General features: G+C 35.6%; 1 protein-coding gene and 2 long non-coding RNA genes across 4 annotated transcripts; 1 reads left to right on the forward strand and 2 right to left on the reverse strand.

The window, feature by feature from the left end:
* The first annotated feature begins 6929 nt into the window (after positions 1 to 6929).
* LOC109063061 lies at positions 6930 to 7852 on the forward strand. Its single transcript, XR_006153141.1, has 2 exons — positions 6930 to 7039; positions 7491 to 7852. It is a non-coding gene; the product is annotated as an uncharacterized LOC109063061 (long non-coding RNA).
* A 1465-nt stretch (positions 7853 to 9317) lies between these two features.
* Positions 9318 to 12802, reverse strand: LOC122134857. 2 transcript variants are annotated; one of them, XR_006153140.1, is made up of 5 exons: positions 12257 to 12802; positions 11948 to 12156; positions 11711 to 11837; positions 10683 to 10853; positions 9318 to 9816 (listed from the first exon to the last, which is right to left on the reverse strand). It is a non-coding gene; the product is annotated as an uncharacterized LOC122134857 (long non-coding RNA). The 2 variants fall into 2 exon arrangements; XR_006153139.1 differs by lacking the exon at positions 11948 to 12156 and having other exon boundaries at positions 12257 to 12782.
* Positions 12803 to 14713: 1911 nt separating this feature from the next.
* On the reverse strand, positions 14714 to 17268 carry LOC122134855 (SLAM family member 5-like). The gene is made up of 4 exons (XM_042711693.1): positions 17218 to 17268; positions 16524 to 16850; positions 15889 to 16185; positions 14714 to 15009 (listed from the first exon to the last, which is right to left on the reverse strand). The coding sequence occupies exons 1-4, from the start codon at positions 17264 to 17266 to the stop codon at positions 14882 to 14884; spliced, it is 801 nt and encodes a 266-aa protein (XP_042567627.1). The 5' UTR covers positions 17267 to 17268; the 3' UTR covers positions 14714 to 14881.
* Positions 17269 to 18077: the final 809 nt, after the last annotated feature.

The raw sequence follows: 18077 nt of genomic DNA on the forward strand, positions 1-18077 counted from the left end.
TGGTTATAATATCTGGACAATACAGGTAGCCTGTTAGCTGAGCATATTATTTAGTAAGTTTAACTAATGTGGTGGGGGTAATTATGTTTGTGTTGGGAAATGTATTCATTTCGTAATAAATAAAAAGTCTGTTTTAAAGTAACTTTATTTCTCCCAGCTTAAGTTATGTTTTATAGATTTTATTTGGTAAATTTAATGTGATTTCTGTCTTTCTCACCACTGAACTAATAGCATTTAACGACCAGAAGGTGGCAGAAATGATTTCATGAGATGAGGGCAGTCCTTTAGGTCTTCTCACTCCTTTCGAAAAGTAAAATCTCATTCTAAACTTGTTATTATGACACAAAGTGTGCACGTAAACAGTGCCTATATCGCATATATCTATCATACAAATCATCTGTTTTGTAAAATGGTTTCAACTGGAAAATAACGCCTCAGTAACGGGTTGTGACTTGTGAGCGTTTCTCCCGATGATAAGGATTTGTTTAGATGTGAACATCACCATGAAAAACGTCCTCAAAATGCAAGGGTTTTGTAAGCAAAGACGCCTTTAAGTTGGGTGTCTAGAGCAAAGTAAACAAAAATATAGCTTTGTGGAGCTTTAAAGATGGCATTACAGCTTTTTGTTGCATTCATACATATTTACATTGTCATATGCATTTCATAGAAAACTGTAAAGTTAGATATTTAAAGAAACTAGAATACAGAAATGATTACAACAGCCTAAGTAGCCTACATATTGACTTTTTCTGTTTCTTGTGAGCTTGTGGTTTTTTAGCATGCGTCAGAACCCCGAGGCTCAATTTCTGCTTACTGTATTGACAGATAAAGCAACTGCACTTATTTTCCATGGAAATCCCCAAGCTCCCTCTTCCCTTGTGTTTATGAACACTGCACAGAAGACTGGGAGGGAGGGTACTGAAAGAAAAGAGTGGATGCTTTTGCTGATCCTTTTTTAGGTGCAAGTCTTTGCTAGGAATCGTAGCTGTGTGTTAAACCATACTGTATTGTTCCCACAGTTATAGACCTTATGTCAATATTTGTAGAGTAAAGGACAAACATGGCAGACTGTACTTCATTGTCACAGGAAGTTAGGTCTTTTTAAATAACTCTGAAGCTTCACATGCTCTGTCTTGAGACCTCTGACACAGGATGCGGTTTGGTAAGTGAAACAGTGACAGACCAAGATAAAAATATGAAACTTGTATTGATGCACAATTACAGATTTGCAGCTTCTCCTGTACCTCGAATGTTTTTCTAATATTTAGTTTCATTTTTGATCGAGCAGTATGAATATTATCTCTAACAGACAGAACCATTGTAAAATGGAGTGGAGCATCTGAAAGGAAAGTAGGAGGTCTTAAAATGAGTAACTGATTTATGATTTGTTTAAAATTTGAACACTACAGCCCTCCTCCATTACATAATCAGCTGCTTACACAATGGTGTGTCTTTATAAACCCCATTGGTACTGAACATTGGAATCATGAGGGAATCCCACTTTTTATGTACAAAACGTTCTTACTTTGAAACTCCTCAAACTAAACCCTACCAAATGTAAACATGTTAATCAGACAACACTTACTGGAAACAGATCAAGTTACAGTATAAACACTGGGCTCCTCCTTTAGACTGCCATTAACCAGGCCAACATCCTCTGAGTGTATAATGGATGCTCTCAGTTACTGAGGAAGTTTATCATTAGAAATAGGAAATGAGTGTGTAAGCACTGGGGGATACTATAAGGTTCTGTTGTCCATGTTACACAGAATGCAAAATTCCCCCTGTCCTTTATGTTTTGTGTGATGCTGATGTTTCACATTTTATGCAAACAAAAGACAGTTGGTGCACATATCAGATAACATCGGCCATCTGGGAGCCGTAGCTTGGCAACCAACTCGACCAATAAAGGTAGTCAAGATACTGAAGCCCTTTCCCTTCACTGTCAGTTTGGAGATACAAGCAGGTTTGGTCAGTCTTAATCATAATGATGACTACAAAACATGGGTCGAATGAAAACAGGGGACATTTTATAAGACATAAGATCAAATCCTACAACAACAGTTGATCAGTCGATTGGAATTAAATACATAAATATGATATTACTCAGCATAAATCTGATGGGACCGTGGGAAAAAACAAAAATCTCTGATCTACAGGAAATGGTGGCCTACCAGAAGCCAGAGTGTGAAAAAAGTGTGAACTGAGGGTTTTATGAAATTAAGTTTAAGATCAGTCTGTGACATCTGTTACTATTTTGCCTGTAAAAGGAATATTCTTAATTATATAAAAGCAGTTACAGGGACAATGATTTGGGAATTCATGCCCAAATTACACCAATGTTATTTAGAACTGGTTCTAAAACACTCTGTTGGGGCAATGTGTTTACAATATACAGCTCTGCTATCTTTAACTACATCATAACTGCCCAAACTACTTTCCCTGATATCAGTGTTAGCAATGGGAACATTTCCTTCATTTGTTTTGGAAACGAGGATGTGGGATGACATTAATCTCCAGCTTCAAACTGTTTCTTGTGGCACCATAATGTCATGTAAGATAATCAAGCAAATACTCATTTATTTTATGGTAAAAATTACATTTGAGGACATTTAGAAGAAATGTACTTTTTTGAAGTGGCATTTATAGTCTTTCATCCAACCGTCAAACTACACTCTGCACTCTACTTGACGAAACTAAGCAGTTTGTTACAAATAATATTAAAATTCTGGTGAATAAATTTATTTAAATAACTAAATTTTCATTTTAATATACTAGCTACAAACATTTTGTCTTTTACAATCACAACGTTGGTGACTAGCACAAAAGGGTGACTAGTTCGTGTAAAAAAAAAAGGACAATTGCATGCACAGTGCGTTTTGGTTTTGACCTCTTTGATCTTTGTTGCATCTCAACAGGAAGTGGTGGTCCCTTTGAAGGTAATGCAATAGAAGGTCTAATGGCAAGCGCTTCAGCCCGAGTTATCTAATCAGGTTTATGATTGTGCTAATCTGATTATTTTTGTACACTGTTCTTTATTGTTTTAATATTGATAAGAATCAACAATCTAATGTGCGTTGCGCTGCACTGATGGGGACTTTTAGGCCTGAGCTGTAGGAACTTCTGCATCTTTCATTCCTGCAAACATCACAAAAAGATAATCGATCTCAGTTGGTTGAGTCAGATCAGAGGCTTCAGTTGGCTTTGAGTTTTTGTAGATGATTGAAAAAGATGAGGAGGGGGCTTTGAATTCACAAAAGAGCTGAAAACCACAGTGATGATTAGACTGTAACATGGTTTATCGTTCAGATTGTAGACTCTGCATTGCACTGCAGGGTTTAACTACAAATGTGTATGAATCACGTTTAATAGTTAGCAAATAAAGTCCAATAAATTAAGCGAATACTTCAAAGAATTGTTGTATGTGCAATTAGTTTAACCACCTCAATAAATGTATTGTTATTATAAATCTAGGTCAGGGTATTGTACCTCCAAGTTGTGTACCAAAGTGTGGTTTGTACCCGTGGAATGTGCAACCTGTGCACAATGAGTTTGAGAGATGGATGCGTGGTCGTGTGTGCATATGCGGTACCAGTGCAAGGTGTAGGTGGATGAGATGCTTCTGATGGCCTGATATTAATACTGCTTTATATACATTAACAAAAGCTCTAGGAGAGGCAAATACTAAAATTTCAAAAGTGCATCAAGCATATGTTATTTGCAACAATACCAATAAGTTCCAAAAAATAAAAAATAAAAAGTTTTGTGGATTGTGCATAAGCTTGTTTGACCAGCTGGTAGCTGGTTTCTTGCTGGTCCAAGATGATCTACAAGCTTGGACCAGCCTCTAACCATCTTTATTCCAAAACACAGAAACCATTTTCCAGGTAAAAGACAGAATGAACAAAATCTTAAGATGTTGATAGCCTAATATTTACAGTATAATTTGAAAGCTGAGCAAGACAATTTTGCATAATAAATAAAATTAGGATAGTTTTCCTCAAAAACTATGCCAAATCGCAAAATAGACCATATGAAATACACAGTAGCCTATAATGTACCAGAAAAGTACCTCACTCAAAGGCGGGACTAAAAACAGTGTGGTCGACTCAAACGCACTGTATGTGAAACCTTTTTTCTTCTTCTTCTTTTTAATTTGTAGGTTCGTGAAGAAAAGGTTTTCTTAATTATCGATTTGATGAAATCGGGTAAATTAAATTAGCAGACGCTGGTCGGTTATAAAATGCGTTAGATCCGTGTCAGATCCTGTCTTTTGTCCATCGGACACTTGGCGGTTCTCGTAAAACACATCATGTGGAATTCAGTTAACTCCAGGACAAAATGAGGACTATTATTAGCAAAACAACATTTTTATTTTTATTTCTGTTGGTGTTGGTTGTTGATTGTTTTTGTGTTTTTATTTTGTATTTTAGTCTTTTGTGTGTTTGGTTCTTAAATATAATTTGTTTATTTTTTTTTTCTTATTTAGAAAGCGCTGCATCATCCTCTAACTGCATCTATAACGTTATAGATTGTGCCAAAAACTTGTTTTAATTTCTGTGGGTTTTTTAGATATGGGATCAATCAGCAGGCTTGCTTGCCTACCAAACAAACAACGTAGGCTTCATAATGTAGTAGATCAGCTCTGATGGAAACTGCGCCCTGTTAGATCAGCCATTGGAAAATTTCTATTTCTTATATCTAAGAGCGCAACATTCTTTTGCGCACATACCTAACGTTTACAGGATCACAAAGAAGGCAGTAATCTCCACAAGGGTAGCTTTAACTGACAGTTTAACATAACCACGTTTATAACCATGAATTCTAAATAACAATTAACATTTCCGAAAAGCACAGTCGACTCTGCATATTGTGCCGTATCCAGTGGCTGTTTTTGTTTTGTAATAGTTTTTTATAGTAATATTTGCCAGTGTATTATTATAAGAAACTGAATAAAGGTATAAAAAAATAGGTTAATTTCTTCAGAAGTGAAAAATAGTACACTGTAAAAATTTATTAAATTAATTTAAAAAGTAATTTTAACAGAAAAATAAATGGTTGGTTGGCTGTAATGTTACCTTACAATATACAGTATGATAAAAAAAAAAATTAAAAATACATTAAGTAAACGATATCAGTTTTGGGCAAAGGGAACTCTGCAGATTTATTGAATTTTTCTTTTTTTATCAGTTATGTTCAATTAAGTGTTTTATGTTGTATTTTATGTTATTTGGTTCATGTTTACTGTGTTATTTAAATCTGTACCCTGAAAAAAAAAAGTTGGCATGTTAACATTAGCTATACAATTTATTTGCATATACATGGAATAGTAAAATATAGTTTTGCTCCTGTAATTCTAATGGAAAAAAACACAGTATTGTTTTGAATTATTAGTATTATTACTTACTATTAATATTAGTAAATTCTAAATGGCTCCTTCTATTTGTAAACCTCCTTCATTACAATTATTCTGGGAAAATCTGTTTCTGAATGTGTTTCAGGTGTGTTTGGTGATACAGATGTAAAGAAGTCAGTATCAGTGACTGAGGGAGATTCTGTCACTCTAAACACTGCTGTGACTGAAGTACAGAGAGATGATCAGATACTGTGGATGTTTGGACCTAAAGAGACTCGTATAGCTGAAATCTATAAGCATGTGATTGATATGTTTAGCAGTAATGAGACATTTGGAAATAGACTGCAGTTGAACTCTTCAACTGGATCTCTGATCATCAGAAACCTCAGAAGCACAGACTCTGGACTTTATAAACTACAGATCCGCAGCAACAGAGGGAACTCAGACAAGATATTCAGTGTTACTGTCTATGGTGAGTCAAATATGTTTAAAAACATCTTCAAATATGTATAACTGGTTGTGTGTCGTGGTATTCCTTTTTACTGTGTTTGTTGTTTCCATTATGTATAATATTATCATTTAATTTGTATATCTGCATTTTGATGCCTGCTTCCCCTTATTTTTGATTCTGTCCACATTATAAGCTCTGCAAACTTTTCATCATCTGAAAGATCCTCAGAGTCCAGATGTTCACTGGTGTGTTCAGTGTCGAATGTGAGTCATGTGACTCTCTCCTGGTACAAAGGAAACAGTTTATTGTCCAGCATCAATGTGTCTGATCTCAGCATCAGTCTCTCTCTACCTCTGGAGGTGGAATATCAGGATAAAAACACCTACAGCTGTGTGCTCAACAATCCCATCAGCAACCAGACTCAACATCTGGACATCACTCAACTCTGTCAAGGTATGACCACATCAAGGTTTGTTTGTTATTTATTTATTTTCTACTAAACTAAATAGCTTCACTTTATACCATTAGTTCAAATCTCACAGTATGCAGGTGGTGGTATTTCAGATTGAGTTAAAATACTTTCCAGGTGTTCTGTGTTATCAGTCTTTTTTTACACTCAGTACTTTTATATTTAAATTAGCACTTATTTCAAGCCATTTTTGACAATTATACCAACAACCTAGAGCTGTTGCATTCTGTATGGTAGTGCAAGATAAAGGCATAAAGGCATGACTACACATTTATATACTGAAAGTAAATATAAAAAATATATATTTAAAGGGTTTTCTGTACAATGGATGTAAATTTCAAAAAACATCATCTGCCTTCATATCATTGCTCTTCCGTAAACAGTATTCCTATTTCTTCTTTAAAGGCACAGGTGAATGTTAATTGTTGTTTTTCTTCATTTAGTTTCAGATTTTAGATCATGGTCAACTGCAATAATCTGCAGTGTTTCTGCTGTAATTCTGGCTGTGCTAGCAATCGTGATGTGCTGTCTTTACAGGAAATACAGAAGGCCAAAAGGCAGGTCTTATCTTCAGCTAATGCAACAAGAATATGTGCATTCATGTTTTAATGATTGCTATTAATGATTTTATTACTTTGTTTTTTAATTCTTGACTTTAGTGAATTATTTTCAACCATCTGCGCATGCAGCTGAAACAGTTCTGACAGACGAGAGTGAGGTAGTTTACGCAGAAACAACATTTTCACCTAATGAACAAAACAAGGTATGACACTCATGGGCATGTTCACTTTTACACCAGATAAAATGGTAAAATTTATGTTTTGCTGTGTTTAAAAAAAAATAATAATAAAGTTTGCATGAAGCAATGGCAGTATACTGTTACTGTAATAGTTCTGTAACACCAGCACATTAATCAGAAAATAGTGCACTTCTTGCTTGTGACTTGGCCAGCTTCTTGTATGAAGAACTGGGGTTTTCAGTAGGAGTAAACATACAGTTAGTTTGGAAGTATATATTAATCATTAGGTTTTATCCTATAAATATCAATAGCATCCATTAAATTCTAGATACATGTGTTCTGTCTTTTCAGTTTTAAAATGTGTTTTGAAGAAAAAACTGACTGCTGTACATAAAATTATAGAAATGCTATTAAAATGAGCCTGCTGCTTTTTGTTATGTGAGACTTCTTACCTTCTGTCTGTGTCGTCCTACAGAAAGCTAATGGGAGAGAAGAGACTATATACTCCACCGTCAATAGAAACTGATTGAATAAGCAGCAGTCTCTCACTTCACCACAATGGCTTTGCACACCTGCATCTGTCAGTATTACTACACTGGTTCGATGAGAGGAAAACATGATTTGCCCTTGATTTTCTTTGCTTTTTAACTTCAAAGAAAATATTTTGAAGAATGTTGGGGTCCAAACAACACTGGGCCGCATTTACTCTTATTGTATAAAATGTGTATTAAAAATATTGTATAAAAAAAGTGACTTGACTTTACGTTGATCAGGTTGTGGCAAAATTAGCATGTCTAATATATAGAAAAATTAAAGACTGTACAACCTTTGAACTTTTTTTTTTTTTTTTTTTTTTTTGTTTCTTTTTTTTTTGCATATTCAATTTTGGTTATGGATTATAAATTTTGATTTTGCATGTAGACGGAGCAAGAGTTATAATGGCTGTTAAAAACAACTGACTTATGTCAGAAATGACTTCATTCTTGTACAAAAGCAGTTTTATATGTGATGCATTAAAATCAGACACTTGCATGCCTCGTTTATGCTCTTTCAGCTTGTGTGATACACAGAATAACTGGCAGTTATTTATGTCCTCAGGCTTCTTATGACTCCGCCCCAGCTCCTGCAGTCTTTCCAGTAAATCTTACCTTTCTGCCCTGATTCATAGCACTGCAAGTTATAACATGCCTCATCATACACTATTGCTTTACACTCACGGGCTTTGTGCTGCACCTGATGAAATCTGACCCTGATCCGTGTGTTGTGAAAACAACACACTGCCTCTTTATATTTTTTCCTTTTCATTGTCGTTAGTATTTTTATAGAAAGTTCCAGAAACTGGTTAATCAGTTATTTCCAAGATAAAGAGATTAAAATTTGAAATTAAAATTGATGTTGAGCCTCAATTGACAAACATGTTTATAAAGGTGTTTGTTAATGCTGTAGGTCAGTGACTTTCAAAGTGTTTGTAAATAAAGGAAAATAAATAAAAACTGTAAATAAAATTCAATGTGTTATTAGACCCAAGGGTGGGTAAATGACGATTTTTAGAATAACTCCTTAACTTATTTATGACACAGCGCCTCTTTAAGACAGTGAATCACACAAGTTTAAATGAGCAGTTAAAAAATGTGAGAACCAGTGTATTAGGTAAAACTATTGTTGTACCTGCTAGGAGAGTTTTAATGTTTTGTAATTCAGACTGCAGTCTTGCATACATTTAATGAGATAAGAATTTTGGTAGACTACAAAGAAGCAGGTTTACTCTATTTACATTATGAAGTGGATATGAATTCTATTGAACAATTGAGTTACTGCCACCTAGTGTCTGCAGAAGAGAATGGCGTCAGTGAGGTTTTGATGCTGGCTTTTTCTTATCGCAAGCCGTTCTAGCATTTAAAACTTGGTTTGACTATCCATAAATATAATTTCGGATACTCACAATTGTAATTTGGATAGTCATAATTATAATTCGACTAGTCACAATGACAATTAGAGATATGTGCAATTATAATTGCACTAGTAAGAAATCGGATTAGAGATATCTCTAAATACTTTATGACTAGTAAAAACAAGCTATCTGTAATTACTTTATAGATATCTTCAACAGACGCGTCATACGTCCATAAATGTAATTAGAGGTATTTCTAATTCAATTTCGACTAGTCACAATTATAGTTTAAGATATCTGTAATTGGACCAGAGAACTTGCATGTTTGTAAAAAGGTTCACATAACTTCACATAAATGCACATAATTCATATTCATGAATTTCAGGTGAAACTCGAGAAATTAGGATATTGTGCAAAAGTTCATTTATTTCAGTAATTCAACTTAAAAGGTATTATTCTGCATTCTCAATAGCATTTAATCATAACAATATTCAAAATGTCATGTCTCATACAACAGTATTGATATAACAGCAATGTATCACACAGCCCACTTTCAAGAGTGCCTAGAACTAAGTACATAATGTTTCATCATATTTTACACATGTAAGTTTGTAACTTGCTGTCCCAGTATTTCTGGAAGTATACAGTTTCTAAAAAAGCACTCAACTTTAGGAATCACATCATCCCAAAGTTCAAAATCAGGCAAAATCCTTTCCAAAATAATGTCATTACAGTTCCACACAACAAAGTCACAGTACTTAGCATCTACAATGTGAAGCTGTGCCTGAACTTGGTAGTAGTAGTCATGACTTCGGTCCAGTTTAACATTATCCCCATCATTGTTGAGGCAGAAACTCTTTTCCCCTGCACACATGCTCAGATTGGCTTCATCTTGGTGAGAGTGTGGGCACTAAAATCACAGTGAGAAGGACATATGAACAATAGATTAAAGGAAAACACCATCGTTTTTCAATATCTTACTATGTTCTTACCTCAATTTATTGAAATTAATATATACCTATCTTTTTTTCAATGTGTGCACTTCATCTTTGCACAGCGCGTCATGAATGTGTTAGCATTTAGCCTAACCCAATTAATTTCTTAGGATACAAGCAGGGAAGGCCACTAAACACTTCCATGTTTTCTTTATTAAAAGACGGTTACATGAGTAGTTACATGAGTAAGTATGGTGGCTCAAAATAAAACGTGGCGATTTTGTAAACGGATAAAAAATGAGCACTACATTGTATGGCGGAAGAGCACTTAGTTTGCAGCACTTCGACCTCGGCACGCAGTAGCCCCCCCCCCCCCCCCCCCACTCACTCAAACTTCTGAAGTCAAGAGTGATGATGTTACTGAGCGCTGAGGTTGAAGTGCTACAAAGTAAGGGCTCTTCCGCCATATGATATAGTTATTTTTCATCCACTTAGAAAATCGCCCCCTTTTATTTTGTGCCACCATACTTACTCGTGTAACTACTCATGTAACCGTCTTTAAATAGGGAAAACAAGGAAGTGTTTGGTGGCTTCTAAATTCATCCCTGTTTGGATCCTAAGGAATGAATGGGGCTAGGCTTAATGCTAACACATTCACAACGCACTGGGCAAAGATGAAGTGCACAGATTGAAAAAAGACAGGTATGTATTAATTTGTCTAAGTTAAGATTCGTTTTCCTTTAACAAAGATCATTTCTGCCTTTTTGCTCAGTTTAGGACTTGAGACTTGACTCATACTCGAGATATAGGGAACTTACTACAACAGAGACTGTAATGTTACCTTAATCCCGCAGATGCCAGTTCCGTGACAATCCCATCAGGGGAGGACCCCATGTATGGCCACTTGGGGTTCAGCCAGAGACCACTGTCCATACAGGAGAAGCCTGCATGCTCCCGAACCATCAGCTTCTCATATGCTCCTCTGGCTTGTGCTTCATGTTTGCATCCATAACTGTACACAGTACACATGCAACACATGAAGCGGAAATTATTACTTTGTATTGCACGTGTAGAGCAAGTTCAGTGATTTAAATGCCATTAACCTAACCCCTATACTTAGTTCTAATCCTGCATAACCCTAGTCTTATAACCCTATAACTAATGTTGATCTTTCAGGGCTGTCCATACCATGACTCAACTATGAAAACAGTAAACATTTGCTCATATCCCAAATCTTACCTTTGCCTTACCCTAATTCAAACCCTAAATACCTTGTAGCAGCTGTGGTGAACCTATATACTTCTGGGTAGCATATGCCCTTGATCAAGTTCTTGGATGGTTGCTGGGGGTTGGTCTTAAGAACTTGTTTCAGCTTTAAGGCCGTTACACGTCCTGCTCTTTGCCTAAACCAAACCCTGCTTGCACTCTGACTTCGAGTTGCCCTCTCTACAGCCTGAACCTGAGACAGGGTGAGCTCTTCTAGCTGGAAATCCTGGCATAGCTCTCCAAGCTCTTTGGGAAGCTGCAGAGTCTCTGGTGTTCTGTATTCAAGAACAGTTTTAGGAAGCATGCAAGATTTGGGGATGAATTCTTTGTGGTAAGGCTCCCTAGCCATCAGTGCTGCACTCCTTGGACAGTTTTTGCTTCATGTCTCAAAAAACCTAGCATATGTTTCTGACCCTCTCTTCACTCTTGGGCATGGAAGTGATTTCCCAACCTTGTTGTCAGTTGTCCTGCCATCAATGGAACGGTCAAGCTTTGTACTATCCCTTTAATTTATTAACATCATAATTTAGCCTACTGTTAAACAGTGTCCCAAAATAACATTCTCTGTCCCACATTTGGTTTGCTGTGAACGTGTCACCTTACCTTTTTTACATGTGATGGCATCAGCCACTTGCACTGCTCTGTTGTGCAGGAAGCTGAATCTCGCATCTTTACCCCAACTTCAATGGAAAAAAGAACTGCCCCTACATGAGGACACGATTCTGATAGTCTGTGAACAGAATACAATATGACATTTTTTTTAAACCTCAAATGCAATCTGCACAAGTGGCAAAGAGCCATATATATCAGAACATTTTGATGATGTGCAATATAGCCTACTTATACTAATATGGATGGAGTAGCACTTTACATTAATCAACACGTTTATTCCTTAAAGCTCTCTCTCCGCTGGTTCTGAAGTACACAGTATGCTAGCAGTACGGTGTGTGTGTGTGTGTGTGTGTGTGTGTGTGCAATGACTTCTCCATCCTCCTTCGCAATAATCCAGGTCTTCAGAGGTGTTTCGCTTGACCTCTGAGAGTGTTTACCTTGGAACAAAGACGACTGTCAGACTAACGTCGTCGTTAAGATGTGTTGCGTTACTGCTAGCATCTTAGCACATAAAACAATATAAGAACAAACACTCACTCTGGCGAAGACCAAACGATGATCATCGTGGAGCCGTTTGACACCGAGGTTGTGGACCCACCCGTTGACAAAAAAAGTTGTAAGCCTCCAGACTTTTATAGGCCTTCATTTGCTGTCTGGTGTAGTACGATGTCTGAAGGACCAGATAGCCTCAACTGTCGGTAAATCTTTCAGTTCTACTGAAAACTCACTCATCTTCATGAGGTACGGGTCACGTCCAACATATCTGTCAATTAACTCCTTGTATCTATGTCTTGAAACTGGATCTAAATCCGTACAATACTGACTCTCTGCAACGGTTTCCTCTATAGACGTATTCTCCATGTTTACTTCCTGCCCTCCATCTGCCTTCTTCCCGCCCTCGCGCGTCATCATAATCACGTGACTGAAACCCTGCTCCTAGTCGAAATGCTGTCGTGTGACGTCAGAATAAATTTACTCAGCTCCTCCCCGCCTACTCTACTAACTGCTAACAACATAATAAAAGTCTGCTTTTGTTGTCACGGAGAGAAAAGCTACTGGATGAAGTGCTTCATGGATTATTAAATAAATCTGGATGCAGCATTGTGTGGTAAAAGGTCTCCAGCGTGCATGTGTGTATAGCGCTGTGTTTTAATTGAATCGTGTTGCAAAATAGACCAGATGCAGTGTGATGTTCAATAAAGACAGAAAATCACAAACTGCTCGTCTGAATTTATTTATTATATATTTAGACAATGAGAAACAATGTTTTTTATTTTTTTTTATTTTTTTTAAAGAAAGGCAGGCCTAATTTGCAGATTTTATCTTACCATTCATTCTGACTTTTTTTCTCAGAATTGCGATAGCTATATAGACAATGCGAGATAAAAAAAAAAAATTATAACTGTGAGATAAAAAGTTGCTATTTCTATATTTCTTTATTAATTAATTTATTAATTAATTTCTTTATTTAGTGGCGGAAACGAGCTTCCATAAATAGCCCACAAGGTGGGGGTATTGTATTGTATTTTAGCAAGAGGTCCATGATGATGATATTCTGCTGTGTTCAGTGATGAGCGCCAATGTATTCTTTAGGGGGCCACTATTTGCACTAGGTGTAAATAGCATATTTTCTTAGCGATAGATGATATTTACACTAAGTGCAAATAGCAATGGATTCTCTTTACACTAAGTGAAAATAGCAGTATTTTTTTTACGATGTGCCATTTACACTAAACAGCTATATTTACTCTATGTTAAAATAGCAAGATTTTCTGCTATTTATACTACTTATTTCAAATAATGGCAATTATCTGCACCTCAGTATTGTAGTACATAATAAAACAGTACGCAATAATAACTTAGTGACTGTAAATGATCATTTTAATTCAAATTTTTTAAATGGATGCCACCTTACTGAGACAATAAAGCCCTCCCTACACCTACCCTAACCCTACCCAATATTTATTTTCAACTTTTTTAATTATTTCCTTAATTTTTATTGTAAATAAATGCCTTTCCGATACGGTATGAGATTTGAAAAAGGACAAATAATGTTTGGCAAAAGGCGGATGCGAACTCGGGTCGCGTCAAGAAGCACACGCTTTAACTACTAATCCACTACAACTGATGTTAGCTTGGTGTCGTTTATCAGCCTTAACTATCCCAATCACATGTTGGTGGGCGACAGTGTAAGTAGCCTCTGACAACAAGGCAGGACTGCACTTAGTGTAAATAGACACTGATTCTTTTAAAATTATATCAAATGTTGCAACGGCTGACATGAGGCTTATGCATGTGTTCTTTTTAAATAAAATTTAATCCACAGCACACACGTCTCAACATTACGATATAAAACAGGAAAAAAGCCTATTTAAGTCCTCTCTGTATAGCCTACCACTTTTACACATGCTCCAGCTACATTTTTGTTTCCATACTTTTGAATTACTTCTGTATAAAACAGTTTAAAATCACCCAAAGACGCAGCACCTTTATTATACAACTCTTAGACAAAATTGCGGATGACAACAGTTTCCAAGCCAGGATTGGTTAAATAAAATGTTTAAGGTGGGGCTCAACAAAGGTGTATTTGCATGCACATTGTAGATATCTATAAAAGTATTTTGACTAGTCAAATTATTAATTCCAGATATCTACATTGCAATTACGCCTAGTCACAAAGCTAAATGCAGATATCTCAAAAATCTGATTGGGATATCCATAATTAAATTGCAGATATCTTTAAATGGGTTTTGACTAGTCAAAATTCTAGTTCAAGATATCTACAACTGTAATTTGACTAGTCACAAATGAATTGCAGATATCTACCAATGTTTTTTTTTTTTTTTTTTTTTGGATATCTTTAAAATTTTTGAATTAAAGATATCTTAAATTGTATTTTGACTAGTCAAATCATATTTAAAGATATCTTGAATTGGGATTACGACTAGTCAAAACTAATTTTAAGATATGTCTAATTGTATTATCACTAGTCAAATTGTTTTTTGAGATATCTTTAATTAGAGTTTTGACTAGTCAAATCATATTTAAAGATATCTTGAATTTGAATTACGACTAGGCAAAACTAACTTGAAGATATCTGAAAATATTTTTCAATGGAAGTCAATGAGAGATTACGACTAGTCGTAATCACATTGTAGATATCTAAAAAGGCCTGCGATATTTTCTTTTCACATCCGTTCTAGATCTGACGTAACAAACGAGAACAGCGGCCACGCCCACCACAGCATAAATCACTGATGGAGTCACACTCCGAGAACTGCTGGACAAGTCTGGGGAAAGAAAAGATAGTTATTAGACTAGCCTTTATGAGGAATCAAATGGTCATTTCTTAAAGTATTTTGCTTATTAAATGTTTGAATGAAAATTCTAAAAGTATTCCAACAAAAGCACCTTTGAGAAACTCAACATCATGAAAAGCTGAGCGGATGTGGCGGAAGACGAAACTTGACATTTATTATAGCATCTATAAAGATAGCCTTCATGCCTTCAATGTGGAACTAGCCACAGCTGGAAAGACCTTCTTCTCAAACCTTATAAACACTCGCACTCTTTTTGCAACTGTTGAGAGACTGAGAACTGATTGCACTGTGTTTTACGTATCATCATTTTCTATTCTTTACTGTTTCAATTTCATTTTAAATATTTTTTAAATCATTTTAGAATTTAATTCCTTGCTTTTATTATTGTGATTTTTATGTTTATGTAAAGCACTTTGAATTACCATTGTGTATGAAATGTACTATATAAATAAACTTGCCTCGTTCTTCTGACTGAATTTTCAAATTTTGCAGAGACAGTGCAGAGGCAGAAAAGGTTTTTACCAATAGAGGGCATCAGCTTCAACTTTTATTATAATTAGTTGTTTGCACTATTTTCTATTATTATTATTATTATTATTATCTAATTTTTATTTTTTTCAATTGAAAACTCGACCAGAATCGGCTTCATTTGTGACTATTAAGTGAGTCATCACAGTAACATTTCAGTGTTGTGTGAACGTTGCTAAATTCATTAATAAAATATTCATTCATTAACATTAGTGAACCAACAAACGAGTTTTAAACAGGTTTAGAAAGTAGTATAAATTACATAATTTTAGTTTTTGGTTGAACTGTTCCATTAAAAGAGAGCTCACTGGTGCAGGCTACCTGGACATATACAGAGTTCTCTGATGTCCAGATGTTGAGTCTGGTTGCTGATGGGATTGTTGAGCACACAGCTGTAGGTGTTTTTATCCTGATATTCCACCTCCAGAGGTAGAGAGAGACTGATGCTGAGATCAGACACACTGATGCTGGACAATAAACTGTTTCCTTTGTACCAGGAGAGAGTCACATGACTCACATTCAACACTGAACACACCAATGAACAATTCTGCTGTGATGATGATGATGATGAAGAACACTGTGAAGAGTTACTGCTGATGACAGGAACAGGAAGATGAGCTGGAAAACATTTAAGTAAATATAAGTAAATTGCTGTAACATGGGAAAACTCATACAAAAGGGAAAGTAGGATATTTTATATAATAGGAAGTTTATATAATAATATTAATACCACAGACACTGGAATTGAACTACACAACATTACCTACATTGATGGACAAGAAGATCCAACAAAGCACATAAAGTCTGCATTACATACTTGTTTTGAGAAAGATAAATTAATTAAGAAAGGATACTAGGTTATAAATACAAGTAGATGGAAATACATTTTATTTGTAACAATTATAAGCATCACTTCCATTTATACATAAGAGGTTTTTAAGTCATATTTGACTCACCATAGACAGTAACATTGAATGTCTTGTCTGAGTTCCCTCTGTTGCTGCGGATCTGTAGTTTATAAAGTCCAGAGTCTGTGCTTCTGAGGTTTCTGATGATCAGAGATCCAGTCGAGGAGTTCAACTGCAGTCTGTTTCCAAATGTCTCATTACTGCTAAACATATCAGTCACATGCTTATAGATTTCAGCTATACGAGTCTCTTTAGGTCCAAACATCCACAGTATCTGATCATCTCTCTGTACTTCAGTCACAGCAGTGTTTAGAGTGACAGAATCTCCCTCAGTCACTGATACTGACTTCATTACATCTGTATCACCAAACACACCTGAAACACATCATAAGAACATCTATGGCTGAACCGAGAGATCTTGAATAACCTTCAATAATTTATAAATTTTTAAACACTTAGCACATCGCGATATGACAGGATGTGGTTTTCACTGTTGGTTATTGGCTCATGGATGTCTCTATAACGATTAGATGAGTTTTATTCAGTAATCTAAAGTTAAACCTTATATAGTAATATGTGTTTTGGCACATATCAGTCAAACAGGCAAATTATTGGATCATTTGAGCTAGTGACAAACATTGATGCTCAGTGGCTCTTTAAAACCTCTGAAATTAATATATATATATATTACCAAGCATTTACAAAAACACAAGAATCTAATAAGTAGCAATACACATCTTACCTTCCACACAAATGAAGAGCAAGATTAAACAGCACTTGTATGTGAGCATCTTAGAAGTGCATCTGGTCTTACTGAAGTTTCAGTTCATAAATAGAGTATGCGGTAAAGATTCAGCCAATGACTGCGCATTGCTCATTGTATTTTTATGAGGAAGTATCAGTCAGAGTTGGCCTTCATTTCTATTTAGAGTCCAGAACACATTGGTTTTTAGCATCTTGGTTGTTTAAATATAATTCAGTATACCAATAGCCTCCTTAGGTTACTCATGCTTTTAAGCATCTTTTTTCTCATGATGTAAAATTCACAATTTAGTCAGAGTGATTAATATATTTTAAAATATCCATAGGTTGTGAAAGAGATAGGCTAATATTTGAAACACCAAAGTGTGTTAAAGTAAGCTAAGCATCCGATGTATTTTTGTTACTAAGCACAACAACGTCAGCATTGGCATTGTGGCCAGATAAAGATTGGTGAGAACTTTCAAGTGCGTGCGAGGCCGAAGAGCATCTCCAGCACTATGGTTATAGCTCTCTCATATACCTTCTGTCCACAAGACCACTTTCCACTTCATGCTAACTGTGTTAGAGGTTATACCGTTTCTCGTTTCTCCAGTAGAGGCCAACAGGTGAGTAGGGATTTACTTAAACAGAAGAGAAGAAATTGTTAAAGACGCTATTTTTGTTTTCTTTGTACCCAAAAGTATTCTCGTAGCTTCATAAAATTAAGGCTGAACCACTGATGTCACATGGACTATTTTAACGATGCCCTTATGTTTCCGTGCCTTGAATGTAGTTCCATCGCTTTCTATGCAGGGTCAGAAAGCTCTCTGATTTCATCCAAAAATATCATAATTTGTGTTC

This window comes from Cyprinus carpio, chromosome A22 (genome assembly GCF_018340385.1).
Source record: "Cyprinus carpio isolate SPL01 chromosome A22, ASM1834038v1, whole genome shotgun sequence".
Classification (NCBI taxonomy): Eukaryota; Metazoa; Chordata; class Actinopteri; order Cypriniformes; family Cyprinidae; genus Cyprinus; species Cyprinus carpio.

Bases quoted from the DNA above. Each gene is read 5' to 3' on its own strand.
- LOC122134855 (XM_042711693.1), bottom strand. From the start codon at position 17,266: ATGCTCACATACAAGTGCTGTTTAATCTTGCTCTTCATTTGTGTGGAA. The intron at 16,851-17,217 runs GTAAGATGTGTA...GATGTGTTTCAG, and splicing joins GCTCTTCATTTGTGTGGAAG to GTGTGTTTGGTGATACAGAT. The intron at 16,186-16,523 runs GTGAGTCAAATA...AATGTTTTCCAG, and splicing joins ATTCAATGTTACTGTCTATG to CTCATCTTCCTGTTCCTGTC.